Source organism: Protopterus annectens, chromosome 6.part0 (genome assembly GCF_019279795.1).
Source record: "Protopterus annectens isolate FY-2018-M chromosome 6.part0, PAN1.0, whole genome shotgun sequence".
NCBI classification, from domain to species: domain Eukaryota; kingdom Metazoa; phylum Chordata; order Ceratodontiformes; family Protopteridae; genus Protopterus; species Protopterus annectens.
This window is the reverse complement of record NC_056737.1, coordinates 504,019,459-504,041,708: the sequence shown is the minus strand read 5'-3', so window position 1 is coordinate 504,041,708 and position 22,250 is coordinate 504,019,459. Positions and strand designations below refer to the sequence as shown.

At 42.1% G+C, this 22,250-nt stretch overlaps 1 protein-coding gene across 1 annotated transcript in view; it reads right to left on the bottom strand.

The window, feature by feature from the left end:
- SQLE (squalene epoxidase) overlaps positions 1–22,250 on the bottom strand; it is a 408,293-nt gene that overhangs the window by 331,155 nt on the left and 54,888 nt on the right. The window contains exon 4 of the mRNA XM_044074219.1: positions 7,828–8,008. Within this exon, the coding sequence (XP_043930154.1) occupies positions 7,828–8,008 (181 nt within the window). The remainder of the gene's footprint in view (positions 1–7,827; positions 8,009–22,250) is intronic.

The window sequence follows — 22,250 nt, the reverse complement described above, 5'->3', positions numbered from 1 at the left end:
GGAAATCAAAAGGAGTGATAAATAAAGTGGTATAAGTCATTTTACATTACATATACATATATTTAATACTCAATGGCCTTAACAGAACAAGGGTATTGTATTATATATACACATATATACTGAAGAAAAATATTTATGGATATTATACATCATATCATTTGAATATAATATTATTAAGAATATAGATTGACTTTATTTTTATAAATTTTTGTAACTTTTTTATTTAAACATATGAATTTCATATGAAAGTTAGTTTTACAAAGTAATATATGTGCTTTACATTTATTATGTTTATTTACATTTGTATACATTTTTAGTTAAGTTGATTAATGTAGTACGTTTAATAATGATTTAATTGGATAATTGGGTGGACCTGTGTATGTAAGGGAAGGAGTAATTAGACTATTCATTCTGATGAAGTTCGTCTTGGCGGACGAAACCCGGGTAAACTGTTGAACTGTAGACTGTGTTTTTTCGTGTCTGTTTTTAAAGAATAAATATCCATTATTGCTGTGGAACTTTGAAGAAACTTTCTTCAGCGTGGATTTATTGGTGAACGTAACAACTGTGGACTTATTGGTGAAAGAGAGTATTGTGCATCAGCTGTGGTAAACCCCGACCGCGGGAACATCCTGGTCGCTTATTACTAGACAGACACTGGATCCCCTTAGAATGACACCAGTACTTGAGCAAATTGTTAAAGCTGATCATCTTGTCTTTGTATTGTGGTATCATTCTTGGTGAGGGCAAGATGCATGTAATTAAACTTTGTATTGTGGACCTTTTCTCCCCGAGCCCCCACTGAAAACGGTCTCCCCAAGCCCAGTGGACCTCCCTGGTCATCAAACTGAATAAATAAATAAATAAATACTTAGAAGGCATCCTGGGATACTGTAATCTGTCTAGTGTAGCACCGCAACACCAAAAATGCAAAAAAAGAAGGCAACCGCACCATCACTGTTATGTTGAAGAAAGTAGCTGCTGGCTCACTTGAATAAGGGGTCAAATGAAGATCTTCTTATTGTATAAATGTCGAGTTTAATAAACACCAACCACAAAATAAACGTACACTTTTACCATATTTGTTAAGCGCTTTCATCTGCGTATTGCAGACTTCATCAGAACAGCTGATCAGTACGCTTAGCAATCCATTTAAAAACTTTTAGGCGCCAATCTGATCACCGTTTTTAAAGAGCCCTTACACCATTATACTCTATGTGCAAAATTATACAATATATGATACTTGCCACATACTTTCTTTTTTACTTAAAAGTACCTTAAAATTACCTCCTCTGTTGGATGTAACAATTTTGTCATAATGGCAAACTTAAAACTATGTTGTTCACCATTCTTTTCAATATGCCTACATAGCGCATTTTTACGATCATGTACCCTAATTCTATACATAAGCTCATACATTCTTCTCTTAAATTGTCTCTCAGTTTTGCCTATATAATAGGCTGAGCATAATGTACAGCTAGCCAAATAAATTATATTTTTACTATTACAATTCCCCTTTCTGAATCTAATATGTCGTATTTATATCATGTAGTCTAATTCCATCATTTTCATTAATCAAACAACACTGTTTACATGCTCCACATTTAGTTTTAGGAACTGGACAAGATATTACTAAACAAAATGAAGGAAAATTAAAGAACACACCCATAAATAAAGTTTGCACATTAACATATTCTCCCCATGTGAAAAATGTAATGGATATCATTTACAGATATTGGAACAATTTAATAGTTGCAGAGGAGATTAAAGATATACTAGGGGAGAAACCATGTTTTGTGTACAAAATGGGCATGAATATTAAGAGGTTGTTGAAAATAGGGAACAATACGAATGATTTACGAACCCATGATAGCAAAGCTACTACTAAATGTGGAGCATGTAAACAGTGTTGTTTGATTCATAAAAATGATGGAATTAGACTACATGATATAAATAAGACATATTAGATTCAGAAAGGGGAATTGCAATAGTAAAAATATTATTTATTTGGCTAGCTGTACATTATGCTCCGCCTATTATATAGGCAAAACTGAGAGACAATTTAAGAGAAGACTGTATGAGCATATGTATAGAATTAGGGTACATGATCATACAAATGCGCTATGTAGGCATATTGAAAAGAATGGTGAACAACATAGTTTTAAGTTTGCCATTGTGACAAAATTGTTACATCCAGCAGAGGAGGTAATTTTAAGGTACTTTTAAGTAAAAAGAAAGTATGTGGCAAGTATTAACAGATTCAACCAGGGAACCGGGTATTAATGAATCTATCTCAATAAAACCCTTTCTTTTATTAGCAATATCATTTATAATTTTGTATATATATTTTTTAATATAAGTGTTTGAAATTTATATTAGTTATTATATAGAATAATATGGTTTTAATAATATATTTTAGCTAAGACTGTTTGTGAAATGTATTATAATTAAGTGATCTTGGGTATACAGCTATTATAGATTCATATATTGTATAATTTTGTACATAGAGTATAATGGTGTAAGGGCTCTTTAAAAATGGTGATCAGATTGGCGCCTAAAAGATTTTAAATGGATTGATAAGCGTACTGATCAGCTGTTCTGATGAAGTCTGCAATACGCAGATGAAAGCGCTTAAATATTGTAAAAGTGTATGTTTATTTTGTGGTTGGTGTTTATTAAACTCTACATTTATACAATAAGATCTTCGTTTGACCCCTTATTCAAGTGAGCCAGCAGCTACTTTCTTCAACATAACAGTGACGGTGAGGTTACCATCTTTTTTTTGCATCCTGGGATACTGTCTGAGCCCATTGATGCAGTGTTCTTGGTCTTAGAGATAGCATTAAGGACCTGCTCCCTAGTGATAGCAGGGCAAGTTATATTTGATGGTATTTCCTGAGGGAAGGTCGAGGTGGAGGGAGGGGTAAAGCTGGAGCTGAATTTGTTGGCCAGTAGGTTTGCTACATATCCTGTCTCAGTACAGATGATTCCATTAACAATGAGTTCTGCACACGATTGTGTATTGCCTTTGAGGTTGCAGGCATAGCTAAAGAATGCCTTGTAGTTGTCCTTGGCCTGGGAGGCCAAATTTACCTCAAAGTTCATTTTGGTAGACTTTATTTGTCTTCTGAGGTATGTGTTTAGTTTGATGAGAGTGCTTTTATCCTGGTGAGTGCTGCACCTCCTAATTTTTGTCATGATTTTCTTCCTTCTGTTATGTAGCCTACTGTTGTGATTCTATCAGAGTGGCTTTTTTTTTTTAGTTAGTTCTGTACTTCTTCCTGGTGGGTATGGCTACCTCTATCCAGCTATTACCATGTTTGTATAGGGTTTCTATGAACAGTTCCACATAGACAGTGTGTTCTCAGGGTTTATGGGGGCTTGAAATTTTGTCAGGTTATCACTTAATAGTAGGAAGTTAGCCTTAGAGTAGTTATTTTATATTCCAGGGTTAGCTGGAGTTCCAGATTTTATTTTTACTTTAAAGGAGACCATTCTGTGGCCTGACCTTACCACAGAAGACATTACACTAAGGGGTGTGCAACTACTCTCCCACATCAGTGAGGACCAGATCCATTATGGTTACACCTCTGATCAGTATACTGACAATCATGTCCAGGGAGCTTGTTTTTACAAAATCCAGGAATCTCTGCACCTGTATGTTTGGTGTTATATATGATTCCCAGTTAACAGTAGGATAATTAAAGTTGCCCATGAATATGGTATTGGTTTGGATGGTGAGTGTTTCCAATAAATTTAAGTACATGGTATGGGTTTCCTGTGTCATAGAGGGGACCTATAACTTACAAGGAAGTGGACTGGATTTTGCCTATGGTGATTTGAACTTGGAGAAGCTCAAGTGCATTGTCCTGTTTGACCAGCCTTGAGATATATTTATTTTTTATGTAAATTGTGTCACCTCCACCTTAAGTCCTTGTCTGTGTAGTAGCTGGTCTAAATGTGTGGAAGGCATTATAACCTGGCACTGTTGGAGTGCTGTCCAAGGTTTTAAACTAGGTCTCAATGACTGCACAGATGTCAACATTCTCTAGGATGAACACAGCTTCTACAGAGTTTTTTGTTTAGACTCCCAGGATTGAGAAGTAACACCTTTAGATTTTCTTGGTTTTTAGGTGCTATGTTAGAAGTACTTTCAGTTTGGCATTGTCTAAAAAAGTCACTATGGGGAAGGACAATGCTTTAACTAATATTCAAAAGCCTAGAGGGGAGAGGTGCAGACCATCCCAGGTAAAACAGTGAGGTTTGTTGACCATCTTCTTCCATGCCGACAAATACTGCACCCCTTAGAATGACACCAGAAACTCAGTCAAATATTAAAGCCAGTCATCTTTTGTTTGTATTGTGGCATCACCCGTGGAGAAGGTAAAATGCTGTTCAGTGCTAGGCTCATACCAGCCTGGGACACATATTCTGATGGCTCCATGATGTCTCTCTTCATATAGTCTAGGGAGGTACATCTCAGGTCATTTACACCCACATGGATTATGACTGAGTCATACTGGTACATGTGGTCCAATGACCTGAGTGCATGCATAATATGATGGACCCTGGCCCCTGATAAGCAACTGACTGTGACTTTTTCCTTACTCATCCTGGTGACAGGGACATCAGTGTGCCTCACAATGGAGTCTCTAATGACCAGAATGTTCAATTATGTAGTGGCTTGCCTTAAAGGTTTAGAACAGAGACTCCATGTGATGTGTCTGTATGTGTTGATGTGGGTGTTGTTTTGAAAGAGTGCATTCTAGTCTGCTGAGGGTATTTGTTATGTATACTTCATCTAGGAGGTCTTTGGCATTTGAGAAAGTTACATTTAAGTATCTCAGCATATGTGGCTCTATATGTCTGCTTTGAATTGTGTGTGATGGGTGCAGTGTGTGTGTAATACTGACAGCCTTACTGACATTAGGAGTACTTTTATGTGAGAGCTTTGCCTCCACTGACATTGTGTCAATATATCTCTCACATACCATATCCGTTTGTTTGAGAATTAACTGGTTGTCAGTAAACATGAGACAATTTCTACTTTGTCTCAGGATGCCCGTATCCACCAAGCTGGTAACAGATATAGTGGGAAAGTTCATATATGTGGCAACAGACCCTTTTTTACTGATTCAACAGCTGGAGTGAGAATATAAAGTAATGTCAGCAGTATCTGGTTTGCCGCTCTGGGGGCAGTGCTTGTCCTGTGTGCAACTAGGTATTGGTGAAATTTTAATGGTGCTTTTACAAGAAAAATTTCAACTCAAGGTGTCTGCATCTATACAGGCACTGTCAAACAGTTGAGGGGAAACTAATAAGTAGACCCTGATAATTTATGGATGAAGTATTTAGGCAGATACTCTGAAGTTAGAAGCAAATCAAGCAGTACTTACTGGAAAGAAAGAATTAGCTTATCAAAAATGATGAAAAAAGAGGAGTTGCCTGAATGGCTACTGCCTGGCTACTACTAGTGCTGGACTCACCAAAGCTTAATACTGCTAGGATACAATGGCCTTTTGCTTCTTCTCTCACCAGAAGCAAAATGTTAGCACCAATCCCAAGATGAGAAGCAGGCCACAGGCTATTTGGTCATCCACAGTCTTGTCCCAGATGATGCGGGGGTCTATATGCATATTGTAGCCTTTTACTGGTAGATGCCTTGAATAACAACCACAACCAGGATGGTCAAATATAGACACTCACTGCCTAACCATTAACAGTCAGGAATCAGTGCACACTGTTATTCTCACCAGGAGCTGGCAGCTACTAAGAAGTTATTAGGCTTTCCGGTGACTGACAGTCTCCAGGAAATGTCCCTATGGTCCTTCTCTCACCAGGAGCAAAACAGAAGCACTAATCCCAAGATGACTACTGAGAGGTTGAATGTGGGCTCCCCAGTAATTGATGGTCTTGGAGCACATGTTGCAGATTTTAAGGATAAGATGGAAAAATGGGCTAATATCCTAACAGTTGCAATGTTAAGCTTTAGCTATCTAAGTGGAGAGACACTAATTTTAAAAGAGCAAGACAGACTGGAAGGGGGCAGGCACTTTGTATTCTGGTTCTATGAAGTACAGTGAAATGGCCAATAAATTTAAGTAGATGAAGGGGACTTATTTCATAAAAATGATAATTTTTTGCTTACAACAACCAATGAAATAGGAGGGGGAAAGAGATACGCGGTCAAATTAAAATAAGGGGCAGGCATCTAGAAAAACAGCTGAGTTTAAATACACACCACTACCTGGGTGGGAGAGTGGGAGAAAAACGCAAGTTGTGTGTGACTCACAAGAGGCAGATCTGTTAGTCTCTTTCCTAATTTAACTACACACTTGAAAGCAGAATGCAAGTAAAACACAATGTAAAGAAAATAAATCACAATATGCAAACAGAAGAAGGCAATGAAACAATGCAAAAATACAAGAAAGAAAAAAACAAACATTTTCCTCACAACAAGTTGTGGCAGAGTCTGCGTGACCATTTCCAGTAAAACCTTGAAATGTTTCATTTTACCCCTTAGTTCCTAGCTCCACTCTCAGTTCACAAGTGATTAACCTTAACTGGCCTGTTCTAATTTCTGCCTGACTCACAGGAGACACAGCTGTGTTCTCTTTCCTGCTTTAAATATGCAATTAAAAGCAGAATACAAGTAAAACAGTGTAAAGAAAATAAAACACACTATACAAAACAGAAGAAGGCAACGAAAAAATACAACATACAAGAATGCAAAAACAAGCTAACATTTTCCTCACAGCAAGCTGTGGCAGAGTCAAGTTTAGCTTTTCCATTAAAGCCAAAAAAGAAACTAAAATGATGTCTGCTGCCATGGATCACAAAAGGAATGGCAGGACTTCACTCAAACCTTGTTCAATGCCTTGGTGGCACAGAAGCCTACTCAGGGAGTTTTGGTTCCTGCACCCTCTTCCTAGGTTCATAGGTAAGTACTAGGCTAACTGACTTTGTAAGACATTTTAAGCCCAGTCAATGTCCCCTTCAAAAGTGAGAATCCAACCTTGTACCTTGCATCTGCAAGGCAAACACCTAAATACTGCTTCAGAATTTATTGAAGATACACAGCAAACCATGAGCAATACAGGTTTAGGACAGCAGTGTCTCTATGGTCTGCAGAGTCTTCTTAAATAATATATGTACTCACTGAAGAGTGTACTGACACTGCACCAGAGTAATTTAGGATTCACTGACATGGCAGTGACACTGCACCAGAGTGCATCAGGATTCACTGGAAGTGCACTGACACTGCACTAAGGTACATCAAGATGCACAGACAGTGGACTGACACTGCACCAGGGCATGTCAGGAATCACTTTGATTCTGATGACAATGCACAAGGATATGTTAGTATTCACTGCAGAGCCCTGACACGGAGTCAATGCATGGTTAGGATTCACTGACAGTGCACCTATGCTGGACTGGGGTACAAGAACCATAAAAATACACTGATGTCACTGTTTCTATCAGTGATGTTCATAGACTACACCACAATAATCTGCCCACTTTTATTTCCAACATGCTTTTTTAGCTCTGTGTAGAGATAGCCAGAGAAAAGAAATGTGAACCCTTGGTAAAACATCTGTCTACAGGTATACATCAAGTATGGAACCACACTTAGCAGCTTGATGTTAATAGGTTTGAGTCTACATTCCAGGCTACAAATGAAAAGAGCAACTGCATACTTGCAGAATTAACTGTGAAACATTTTGCTATTATTTATAAATATTTAACCCTTTGTTAATTATACAGCACATACAGCAACAAATGTATGAACGATGCAGTAACAAACATCTAAAAAATACAAATCCTTACTTTGATTCCGCCATCGCAACTCTTCGGAGACCCATAATGAAACGCCCATGGTGAAATGCTCGGCCTCCCTGTACTTGCTTGTTTTCTCCCATTGGGTAAGGGATTTCTACCGCTGTTGAGGTCTCCAGATCATGAATTACATAACCATTTACTGTGTGAGCATCAAGGCCTTCCACTGAATCTACAAAGAGAAAGAGATTCTTTACATTTCAAATACTATGCCCACAAATCATTGATCATTTGGCACTGTAAGATACCTGCTACTCTTATGCACCAACTCCAAGTTCTGTTTAAACATATCCTCACTATATGTTTAGTCAGTTAAATATTTACTCACATTCAAGTATTTAAATAGCAGCTTTCAAGATGTAAAGATTTATTTACTTAATTATTTAGTGTTGTTAACCAGGCAAATGACCACGATGACATCCAGACATAGTACAAATAGAAATTTCAGTTCACAAATTTAGCTCACATTAATATTCAGTTACAGTAGTATTTACAATAACAAATTATTAGTCTACTTTAATACCATATAAAAGATGTACAGCTTTTAGCCACTTGGGTCACATACAGGGATAAAGCACTAACAATGGCCCAGTTGTCCTGAATTCAATTAGCAGATCGGGTGACTAATGAAGTGCAGGGAAGACGTTCGTCGATGATGCTCCTTTAATGGGAGATGTGGTCCAATGAGGGGAGTTGCACTCAGGCAAACCAACATGCATGCAACGAAGGGCAGGGAGTAGGTAGAGCATTTAAAGAAAACCCTCCAAGGATGAAAGTGGAGATGGTCAAACCCTGAGTATGCCTTTAGGTTCTATGACCAGCCAGGAGCGGTCTTAGGTCAACTGGCGCCCTAGGCAAAAGGGCTCTATGGTGCCCCCATCCTGGTCTATATACACCAAATAAACACTGGAAAAGCACCCCTGCTACATACAGTGGCTCCCTAGGCGGCCGCCTAGTTGGCCTATGCCTAAGGCCGGCTATGTGACCAGCCTCAGTAAAACTGGAAGTAATTTTGTAGGTAAGACATGAGCTGGTAGACCTGGTATTCCCACATGAGGCACTGGGGGCTGGGGTAGAAAATAATGATGTCCCAAGGGGGGGGCAAAAAAAAGCAGTACAGCATTTAGCCCACATTCACATTTGTTTCAGCAGTACTACAGACCTATGTACTGTTAAACTGCAGCTACTCAAGACATGGGACACTTGAGGGACAATACATGCATAAATATGACAGCACAGTGACTATGGTCACCATAAAATGGTAGATGTTAAAACTATGAGGTCATTTCTACAGGAAAAATGTCAGTCCCTCAACCAGATCTTTTAAGCAGTAAGATCCTATGATCATGAAGACAGTTCAAGCACTGGAGGAATTCGGCAAAAATGGAGCAAGTATACCTTGTGATCTGTTTCTTTCTACTCCAGAATGTGCTAACCTAGATTTATCACAGTGGGAACATAATTTCTTGACATAACACTCATTTCATACTAACATTCTTCACTGATGACATATTTTTTGTGGCATTGTAAAAAAAAAAACGAATTAGACTTTATAAGCAGTGTGACTGCAGATATTAAATTTTTTGTTTTCAGCCTCCATTTCAGGGTAAATTATTTTGGGTCTATATCAGAACACTGAACATTCAAAATGTCGAGTGTTCTAATATCGACCTGTTTTCAGCGAACGCTGAAAATATCGAAGAAACAGAAAACCAAATGTTTTCCTAGGGAAAGAATTTGGTTGTCCGTTTCTGTTGCTTTGGCATTTTCAGCGCTGTGGTGGAAAGTTACTGGTCGGGTTCAGGTAAGTGTGCGATTGTGTGGACATGAGGGTTAGGATGGGTTAGGTGAGTTAGGGTAAGGGCACGGGTCAGGTAAGTGTGCGATTGTGTGGACATGAGGGTTAGGGCGGGTTAGGTGAGTTAGGGTAAGGGCGCGGGTCAGGTAAGTGTGCGATTGTGTGGACATGAGGGTTAGGACGCGGTAGGTGAGTTAGGGTTAGGGCGTGGGTGAGGTGACTGTGTGATAGTGACGGACCTTAGTGTTAGGGTTTGGGTTAAGGTAAGTGGATAGTTAGTGGTGTATGTATAGTTTAGTGTAGGGTTAGGTGTAAGAGTTTAGGTGTATGTGTGTGAATTGCTGTTTGTTTGGTGTGCTTGTGTTGTGCGTATGTGTTATGAAACAGCAAATTTTTTCCCTAGGAAAAACATTCGCTGTTCTGAATGTTCGATGTTCTAAATTTTCGATTCATAGGGTTCGATATTAGAACACTCAACATTTTGACTGTTCGATGTTCTAATATAGACCCCTTATTTTGTGGATGCTGAAATTATTTTACATGAAGCAAATGGCAGAGTGGATACACTTTTTTCAAAAAACTACCCATGTGCACACATTTGATAACTGACATTAGACCTCCAAAAGACATAATAATAATGTGATAAAAGGGAAGTTTGTAAGATTATCTCATTTGATGACAAATGGTAACATACTTATGGATGAAGATAATCGGCTGATACAAATTTTTTGTAGACAGTTTTACTTGGAACAAGTGCAAGCTATTGATAGAGATGCTGTAGAATGCAGAGAGAATTGAAATGCACCATTTTTTTATCAAGGTACTGATGTGATTTGACAACAGTGGAGACAGCAAATGAATTTTGTGAATGCTAAAAACATATGTAGCATTGATTCTGGTAATATCAAGAAAATAATACAGGGATGTTATATTCTACCTAAAAATAAGGAACTAAGTGAAGTTCCATGTGAAAATACGAGATTTATCAGTTCTAATTGTGGTAATTAAAAATTTTACAGTAAAAAGTGGAATTAACACTTAATGAAACTAGAAGGCCATGGCATACTTATAAATGTTCCACAGTTAAATAATGTAGGTACATCCACAGTTAAATATCGCTGGTACATCCACAACTAAATATTGTAGGTACATTTGATACTTGCCCTTAACTGGAGCCACCCCATTTAGGTAGGACAACTTGCACAAAGTGACACTTTAATTGTACCGCTCATGATACTGCATATTTTTTGAGATGTGATGGCTGTGACAGCTTCTGCACAGGAATAAAATAACTGGAAGCCACAAGAGCATCTATGAATATGTTTTACATAATAAAATCACAAATGAAAATAATCCCCCGGATTTACGAAGCCCTGTAGAGGGTGCAGGATTAGTCTAAGAGCTATTTTCAGCAATATGACCGATGTGCGATCCAGGAACAAGCTCCCACGACGTGCACGTGAGCTCTTAGACTAATCCTGCATGGACTGAGGTCCTGTATGCAAATTACCCTCATTTGCAGGTGAAAACCATGCAAATGAGGGTAATTTGTGATCCAGGAAGCTGGCTGCTGTCAGTGCAGGACGAGTGCAGTCTGCAGAAATGTACTTGGTTAGTAACCAAGTACATTTCTGCAAACTACAAAATGGAGCTATGACAGCTCCAAATAAAGGCTACATATTATTGAGGAAGCATGCCAATGGCCAAGTAGAAGGCCACTGACATTGCAAACTGTTTAAAAAATTTAAAAAAATTTAATTTTTTTTTTCACCGATCTCGGCTGTTTAAACATAGGGCAGCGGCACGCAAACGGGATCGGGGGGAAATAATAAAATAAACCTAAAATAAGCATTCTAACTAAAAACAGTATTCTGCCATCCAAGTCAGTGGCAGGCATAAGGCAACTTGGTCAGTGAGTAATGGTTGCTAAGTGGGGAGGCTCATTGTGGGACATGCAACTATGCATTAGCAGGCAATCCTAAGCAAATGAGGGGAAGGATAGTGAATCTCAGATTTCCCCAGGGTGTGAGGCAAGTCCCAATAGTATAAGAGTATAAATAGCTGGGTGCAAGACTAGGATATAGGTGACATCATAGGGGGGTGTCAGGCATACTGTAAGTGGATTAGTGCCCTGTGGCTCGGGACTGCTCCTAACTTAGCACAGCTAAGCTAGGGGTGTGTCTAAACCTACCTAGCACTCTTTACAAAGTGTAAGCGGGTGTGAGGGCCACCCACCGGGTGTTACAGGAAGAAAAAGGAAGTTAAATCAGGAAATAGCAGCTCTGTGCACATCTGAGCACTCCGTTTGCGCGGCGTGCACACGGGCTTAAATAGGGAGGCAATGGGAAGGGAAACCAGCAGTAGGAAGGTAATCAAGGAGAACAAGCTTAGCTGGCAAGTAAAATGCATCAGAATCAGCAAATTACACAGACAGACCAGCCCAGCCCAGCACAGAACACTACTATAAACTAAGCAAATACCTTCCCCTCTGGTTTTTCCACACTCTACACCACCAGTGTATACAAGCGACGAAATTTTAACAAACAAACCTACAAAATGATAAGGGTTGCAGCAGGAAACATAGGACAACATGTCCAAGAGGCTGGGGGTGGTGAGGATGTGAATGCTGCCGAACAACCCACAGTGAGGAGACAGAGAAGAGTGTATAGACCCAGGGTAACCTACCAGGGGCTACATGAGCTGCAGTGGAGCGCTATAGGGTGGACAGGGACCTCCTACAGCAAATTGTTGAGCTGTGCCTGCCACACCTGACACACCAAACTGGCCGAAAGGAACCCATCCCAGTGAATGCCAAGGTATGTGTAGGCTTAGGTATACTAGCCACAGGTACCTTCTAAAGCATAACTGGGAATATCATGGGGATCTCACAGGCATCAGCATCCAGAGTATTCCACCAGTTCCTGGATGCCATGTCAGCACATGCCAGTGAGCACGTATATTTCCTCAACACACGTGAGGTGTTGACCAGCAATATGCTTCTCTTCCACCAAACAGCAGAATACCCTGGGGTAGTGGATGCTATAGACTGCACGCACATATGCATCAAAGCACCACCCAGTGAGCAGGGTAGGGCCTACATCAACCGCAGAGGCATCCCCTCCATCAACTGCCAGTTTGTATGTGACACCCAGGGCATTATAATGAATGTGTGTGCTGGCTGCCCTGGAAGCTATGACAATTCACACATATGGCATCTGACGAAGCTGTACCACAGATTTGCCAATGTGGACATCCCCTACGGTCATCGAGTGGGGGATGCTGGGTACCCACTAGAGCCGTGGCTGATGACACCCATCAGAAATGCACACACACCTAAACAACAATGCCATAATGAGGCACACACACAGGCCAGACATATAATAGAGCATGTGGGATGCTCAGGTCACGGTTCCGGTGTCTGGACACCCAGTGGAGACATGCAGTATTCACCAGCTACATGTACCCAAATTGTTATGGTATGTGCTATGCTACACAATATGATCCTGCGTAAACAGCTGCAGCAGGACAGCATGGGGCAGGGACACACCAATGCCAAGGCCTGCACAGGCACAGAGTGACTCGGAGGAGGAACTACCTGAGCCTGTCCCAGTAGGCAGAAGGAGGCGTGCCCAGTATGCCCTGGCCTTGGCAAAGAGGCAACGTATAGCATATGCACTGACACATTAGGGACCCAGGGAATGACACCTCTCTCTGACTCGCACAGACAGTAAAAGGGATGCCAAACATGACACTACCTGTGCTCAACCATGTATAGGGAGTGTACTATGTGCATCCGGCATAGGCAGCCCTCCAGCACCATCCTCAAGTCTGGCACACCTTCAAGGTACGTCAATCAACCTACCAATTGCCAAATGGAGTAGAATGTGTTATTACCTGTAGCTATGGTATGGATGTGAGCATGCAAGAATTGGGTGGCCGAATGTTATGGCAGCAGACAGTAGACACCCATAGTGGCACCATGACATCTGTAACACACCACAGTAGCCAGTACTACACAGGGTGACAAAACCCACTGCAGCAAATGGGCTGAGTGACATGTGTGTTCATAACACCCACACATGCCAGTCAGGAAGGTTAACATACCTAACAACAGTCTCAGCCAGCAGGACAGATGTAGACAAACACAAACAAATGCTGTACTATGGCCTTTGAATGAGCCCTATGGGTAACCCCTCCCCCAGGCTTACACAGAGAGACTACACCAGGCCAGGCAGTTGGATGTAAGTTCTGAAGGCTAGGAAGTCAGAAACTAATGTGTAGGTAATTAAAGCTAAGATCTGTAGTACACTGGTATGCCTCTAGCCAGCATGATAAGTAAGACTACAGACTGAAATGGAGTACCTGACATACCAGTACAGTCCTAGCAAATGTGTACAAGTGTCAGGTGTGCCTCCCATCCTATGTACACTTACAGTAACAGTCAGGTGTGCCCCCACTCACGCCTGTGTAGAAATGTAGAAACATTCAGGTGTACCCCCCCCGCTATGCAGAAATGTAGCAACAGTCAATGCCAAATGACCAATGGATACCATGCAGACACAGCATGCTACCTGTTGGTGTACAACACAAAGGTCAACACCGTGGTACAAACTACCTGGACTTGATCCACACATGCAATACAGATGGCCATACTGGGCATGCTCACACACTTAAAGGAATGAAGGCAATGTCAGTCAACAACATACTGAAAGGTCATACTGAGCATGCTCACACACTTAAACACATGAAGGTCATGTCTGCAAAAACCACTGGACCAGACATATCTGGCAGTCGCAGTTCTTAGTGCAGACACATCAGTATGCACCACTCCTGCCGTTCACACACAGTGGATATGAATACAGACACATATGTAAGGACAACACACTATAGTAAGCCAAAGGTAGATGGACATAGATGTGTGGAAGAGGGTGACCGTGACAAGGAGCCATCCGGGCATGTCCCACCCAGTACACAGCCAAAGGGACCCACACACATGAGGTGCAGACGCCACTCACTGTAGATACTAGCCACCAGTATCTGTCAGCATGACAGACTATGTGATGCACGTGCCAGCTGTGCAACATGACTGTAGAGGAAGTAGTCATCTAGTAGCTGTATACACGTACATGTGACATATGACCCCATGTGTGCCCGCATGTGGCATGTCAACCCCTACATGAATGGGTTATGGCCTATGCACACACCGCCCTCCCCATAGCAGTATTATGACAAGCCTGCTGAGGTCATCCAATGTGAAATACATCTTTGGAAGAGCTGTAGCTCAGTAATCTCCATGGCACGTCCCATAAGTGTGTACTGCTGTAGTGATAAACTAGTTAGGTAGTAATTCTAACCACAGACTTAGTAATTGTGTGAGTGTGTGTTTGTGTGTGTGTGTGTGTGTGTGTGTGTGTGTGTGTGTGTGTGTGTGTGTCTGTCTGTCTCTGACTGTGAAGAGAGAAATGCTTTTTAGGCTACTCACAATTCATATACTCATCTCTGGCAAGGCTGCTAATGTCACTCACCTAGAATACACCTGTGGGAAAGTCATAGCCTAGTAATCTCTGTAGAGCGTCCTGTAACTGTGCACTGCTGTAGTGTGATAAAGTAGTTAGGTATGTGTTCTAACCGCAGACCTGGCAATTGTGTATTTGTGTGTGTATCTGACTGAGTAGAGAGCAATGCTTTTTAGGTTACTCAGACTCCATACAAATCATATACTCAACTTTAGCAAGGCTGCTGCTGTCACTCACCTAGACATGTACCTTTGGGAAGGGGGTAGCTCAGTAATCTCCGTAGTGTGTCCTGTAACTGCATACTGCTGTAGTGTGATAATGTAGTTAGGTAGATGTTCCAATGCCAGACTTAGCAACTGTGTGTGTGTGTGTGTGTGTGTGTGTGTATGTATGTGTGTGTGTTTGTGTGTGTGTTTGTGTGAATCCGTCTGTCTTTGACTGAGCAGAGAACAATGCTGTAAACCCCACTGCTATGGGGAGGGCGGTGTGTGCATGGGCCATAACCCATTCATGTAGGGGTTGACATGCCACATGCGGGCACACATGGGGTCATATGTCACATGTACGTGTATACAGCTACTAGATGACTACTTCCTCTACAGTCACGTTGCACAGCTGTGAATTTATTTGTATGTAATTTTGTGTCTCTTTCTATTATGTTACTAAGAATCTATCTTTATGTAATTCTATCTGTTGTTTTTATTGTGGAGCTTTTCTCCCCGGGCCTCTGCTGAAAATGGATATGTATCCAGTTAGACTAACCTGGTCAATAAATGTAAAATAAAAATAAATAAAAAATAAATAAATGCTTTTTAGGGTACTCACACTCCTTAGAATTCATATACTCAACTTTGACAAGACTGCTGATGTCACCCACCTAGAAATACACCTCTGGGAAGGTTGTAGCTCAGTAATCTCTGTAGTACGTCCTGTAACTGCATACTGCTGTAGTGTGATTTAGAACTGTGGTAGGGTTCCATCTCCACCCATGGCAGTTCTGGATGTTTTGTGTGTGTTCCCATGTCTATGTATGGAGCAATGCATTACAGGCTACTCACTCGCAGTACATTTCAAATGCCCTACTTTGGCAATCCTACTGATGTCATTCACTGTGAAATACAACATTGTGGAAAAAGTTCTGTAGTAATCCTGGTGGTACGACTTATAACTCCTTCATGCTGTAGTGTGATATAGGCCTTGGTCAGGGGTTCAATACCCACACATGTTGGTTGTGGATGTTTTACGTGTCTCACTGTCTGTGTAGGGAGCAATGCATTTTAGGCTAGTCACTCACAGTACAGTTGAAATGCCAGTCTTTCGTAATCCTGCTCATGTCATTCATTGTGAAATACACCTTTGGGGAAGGATTTCTCTAATAAACCTGGTGGTGCGTCATATAACAGCTCCATACTGTAATGTGATATAGACCATGATCAGGGGTTCTATACCCACACATGTCAGTTGTGGATGTTTTGTGTGTGTCTCACTATCTGTGTAAGGAGCAATGCATTTTAGGCTAGTTACTCACAGTACAGTTGAAATGCCCTTCTTTGGTATTGTGAAATACACCTTTGGGGAAATATTTCTCTAGTAATCCCTGTGGTGCATCCTGTAACAGCACTATGCTGTAGTATGATATAAACTCAGTCAGGAGTTCTATACTCATGCATGTCAATAGTGGATGTTTTGTGTGTGTCTCAGTGTTTGTGTAGGGAGCAATGCATTTTAGGCTAGTCACTCGCAGTACCGTTGAAATGCCCTTCTTTGGTAATCTTGCTGATGTCATTCATTGTGAAATACACCTTTGGGGAAGAAGTACTACAGTAATGTCTGTGGCGCGAACTATAACTGTGTGGTGCTGTAGTATAATAAACTAGTTAGGTAGGGGTTCAACTCCCAGACATGACAGGTGTGTGTGTTTGTAGCTTGTATCCTGTGTGGAGGGGGTTTTGCTTATTTCTTTTATGGTGGCCCTACTATATATCACAAGGTCAACCATACAGAGATAACAGATGTAAATTAGCTGAGATGCTGGGGTGCAAAGCCATACCCATACATGTGACATCAAGGCCAGCCAATCACAGTTATCAATCTCACTATTACACAGAGCACACACTCAATCCATGTGTCATACACACACACATGCCTAGGCAACAGCCAATATGTGAGTAGTACACTGCATATTGGCCACTAATACTAACTATGCAGTGATAGCAGTGGGCTACAGAGGGCATGTCACCCTGCCCATCTGTCCAATATGCACGTACATGCAGACAGTGCACCTCCACCATGTTCCCCAATGGACACCTGCACCACCTATGGTGCCTTCACATGTGACTCACAATGGACATACCATGCCTGACAATATGCTCTGTCTGGGCAGATGACACTGACATCAGGTAATGCTGTTAGCATGCTATCAATGTAGGTGCAGGGTAAACCTGCTGCCCATTACCAGTTCCTGCCACAGGTGGGCAAGACTGGCACATCTGATGATAATCTGTGTTCACAACATGGGCCAGACACCCCAGGTACAGTAGCACGTCATTGTACATGCATGTGTGAGGTGTGCACATCCTAGACACCACCCATATCATGGACTAAGGAAAACATAAATGGCAAGTGATGCACAGCATTGGCCACACACAATAGTCACCCAGGTGACTGGATGGAAGATGCAATACCCACCTGTGTGGGCAAATGCAGAAACTACAGGCCTGAGCCATAATGCAGACCATTGTCATGTGGCCTGATGCCAAGGTATACCCATCGCCTACCCTTGTACAGCCTGCTGGCACAGTTGACCACCATACACCCGTGCAGACATGCACCCATGCGTGTCAGAACTGGCACCCTGTGTGTTTGTGTGTGTGTGTTGTATGGTGCGTATGTTCATATCCACACTCACTACAACCCCACCAGAGCATACTGATGCATGCTGTCTGATGTCTGACACCTCCTCATACTCTTTGCCCATACGACCTCAGTATGACCCGTGTGGTGCATGTGATACCTGCACACTGATGTGTTGTGGCAATCCCATTAGTGATGAGTTGCACTCCTTGCCTTGCCAAGTGTGTCAATGTGTGTGTGTCCCTGTGTGAGTGTGCCTGTGTTGACGCTGGCACCTGTTCATGCAGACAGGCACATATACGTCACCTACCGTATATCTACCGTATCCCTGTTGCAGATGTCACTCACCATCACATATATGTTCTGAGTGCTTCACAGCAAGTAACCCATGTTGCGCATTCAATAACTGCATTGAACTATGACAGCACTACATAGTTGTCGGGGGTTTGATACCTTGTGCTGGTAGGTGTGTGACACAAACATACTTCAGTTTTACTCTCCCACCCCTCCCTGACATGTATTTGCCTCTGTCTGCCTCCCCTACCCCCTCTCTGGTGGATGTGGAGGCCCACACCTGCTTTGCTTAGGCAGCAGCATGTGTAATTTAAGTGATGCTCATGATCAGCTGATGGCCTCTGCACTCCTCCCCAGCTGATTGACTGTGGAACAGCTGTGGTAACATTCCCATAGCTAAATGCATGGAAACAAACTCCAATACCTTGGAACATCATGGTGGTGTTGGCCCTTTTCAGTCACTGCGAGCAGGAACTAGATCTGCTGTTTGGCAAACAGCATCTCAGATGGACTGGGGATTTACCTCTCACAACATACACTGTGGAAAGAGGGCGATGAACAGGAGGGGGATGTGCCTGATCTGACTACAGACTAAGTGCTGCTATACTGCATTTGAAGTAATGTTGGTTTAACAATGTTTGACTGGATATGCCTGTCGTACATGTCGCAATACCTGCCATGTCAGTTCCATGTATATGAGGAATCCCCATCTGCAGGGTCATCTGCAGACTGGGCAGTGTTGTGCCTTTGGTTTCATGTGTTAGCCATGGTGCATCTATCCGTGGATTGCAGAAGGTAGTGAGAGGACTGCAGTCTGTAGATGGTGAAGGCCATGACAGTTACTGACTTCATATCCCCCATAGGACATATGCTGCAACAAACCCCATTACAGTGGCAAATGTATGCAGTTATCACAGCAACATGTCTATACTGGCCCTGTGTATGTGCTGTCAGCCACACCTCTGTCAACCTTTGTACATATGTCATGCATGAAGTGGTGCATATGTGCTGTACACCATAAATAGTGTCATCATATCTGATAACAAGCCAGTGAAATATCAGATTGCTACACATGTCATGTACAGTAGGGGTTCTATATCATGACATAACCTGGACATTCTGTGGATGTATGTACAATACTGAGGTCTGTGTAGTGATGGTGAATGTCAGCAGTGTGTGTATTGTTAATATGTACATTAGCCTGTGTACAGACTGTGGTAGATGTCATTGTTCTAGCTCCCCTTCTCTCTAATGTTACATGCTGCCCCACTGTATGGTACTGTTTTGCCATACATGTTTGTAGGGCCATACACACACATGTCCCATACCACAGACAGCCATCAGACCAAACTGTGTAGCAGCCCAGTATATGTAGGGTCATTCTGTGAGTGGCACATATGAGGATGGTGTAGAACAGATAGTCCATATACTGTAATAGTATGCTAGCTTACCATATGTGGCTGTGGCTGTGTTCACATTGGTTGCGGTTATGCACTTTCACACAGGTGTATCTTACCCTGTGCTGTGACATGGCTGTTGAGCCTGCTATATATGCAGGTACATGTGCATTTCCCCATACGAGATGTAAGCCAGTGTTCAGCAAATCTGCCTGTAGCCTGCACAGTGCATTGTTACATGCCTAGTAGCCTAGTGTACTTACCCAGTGAGATGTCATGTGCAGATACTTGCTAGATGTACTGCTGCCGGTCCTCCCTTAAACGTCATGTATGTCAGACAGAGCAGTGGGATGCTGTACAGATGTATGTCAATATCTAGTGGGTAGTATGTGCCCATGGCACCCCTGTAGCAGCAGTCATTATGTGTCAGGCCAGACAGGAGTGTGTGAATCTAAAACCTATGGTGGCAAATGTATACCAGTCGTTATGTGTTATACCCATCTACATGGCTGTCTACATCCATATTGTCAGGCCTGGTACATATGTTGTGCACTAAGGGATTATGTGTAAACCTCTGGACTGTACAGGGTGTGTCTGAAGTTCCACATATACTGGCCAATATCTCTGCTGCAGTCCACAGGGGCATTACATGCTAGCAGCAGTACTTTACAATGATTTCCTTAGGATGTCTGTCAGTAGCCAATGGCACACATGCTATAAGCAGATGTCACCTTTCAATCACACCATGTCTGTGAAGATAATCCCAATGACAGTAGCAATAGTCAAGTAATATACCTGCTATACATACCTGACATCCCCTTGCACTACGACTTTGGGACTATAGGAGCTGGGGTAGGGCTACACTCCAAGTCCAGGACATATGGTGGAACTATATGTATATACTTATCCAGATAGCCATATACATATATATATATATATAAAATTACACATGTGTACTACTTCCAATTACCACTGTCATGGCAACCACCCACTATAAATCCCTACAGCATGTGGGTGTGGTCCCTTTACATTTCCTGTGTGATGGACATCCTTCCTGTGTGTGGGCATCAATGTTACAGACAGCAGGTAGCAATACCTCTTACCGGAGAACCTGCACACTCAGAGCGGCCGCATATCCATAGGAGGATCAGGAACTACAGACAGACTGTGAGTAGAGTTGTGTTATGCTTTGCATAGTACTGGTGTTACAGGGTGTGTGTGTGTGTGTGTGTGTGTGTGTGTGTGTGTGTGTGTGTGTGTGTGTGTGTGTGTGTGTGTATGTGTGTGTGTGTGTATGCTAGTGTACCTTGGAATGCAGTCTGTCTGCATAGCTCACTACTATGGGCCTATCCGAGGTATGCCTATCATGTGTTGTCCGTCCACCACACAGGTCCTGTGTCAGATACTACACTGGCAGTGTGTGTGTTGTGTGCTATCAGTACATGGCTACATCCATTTCTGTGTCTAACCTCAATATCCCTGACTAAGGGTATGTTGCAGACTATCTTGTAACACCAGCATCTTGCTTAGTGTATGGCAACAGTGTTCCACATATGTGCCTGTGTTCCAGCCTCTGTCCTCCATCTACATACCAAGCTTTGCACATATGTCATGCTGTTGGGGGTTGTTCTGTATTGGGCTGTGAGTGTATCACACATCCATTGCTGCCATTAGTCCACTGCTGTTGTATCCCCCACACATACAGTGGGGCTGGGGCCATATATGTGTGGGTGTCACCTACACAATATATGTGTGCCCTTATGCACTCCAGAGACCAGTGTATGTAACAGTGGTATATGGGCCTGTACTATTGAGTGTAGGTGGGGAGCACCGTAAATGACCTAGGCTGTTACAAAATGTGGGGATATCAGGGGTGAGTTGCCACAAGGTATCGAGATATACAGTACCTCATACTTCACCTATATTGACATTACTTACATGAATTGGGGTACTGCATGCCTACTGCCTCCTGCCATACAGACCGTTCTTGTTTGTCAGTGTGCTCGTGATGGTGTCAGTTATGCCTTATGTACCAGTTACAACCCATTTGATCACAAAATGTCTTTACCTCCTACTGAGTTTGTACAGAGTGTAGATAGAGGCTGCTGAACTACACACCTGCAGTACATACTGTTGATTGTTTGGTATCCTGTGGTCCAGTCTGTCTTCACTATTGTACAATTTGAAGGGCTTGACCTGGACAGTCAGTTGTGAACTTTTCCAGACTACTGTATTAGTGTAACTGTTTCACAGTTGCAGTACTCTGTTTATATGGTTGTCAGTATCTGAACAGCTATATTACATGGCATATAGAACTGTTATAGTACACAATTAAAGAATTCCCATTTCTGCAAACCTGTGTGTGGCATCTTTCCTATGACCTTTCAATGGGTATATGCTGCAGGCAACGATTGACATTTGTATGGGTGGCCCATAGCGTGTCCAGTTGTTCAAGTATTAACTGTAGGCATAGTGGCTGTTCCATATGGTGTGCACCTTCTACATATGTATCTTATTGTACATATATCTGCGTGTGTATGTGTAGTCATATGTATG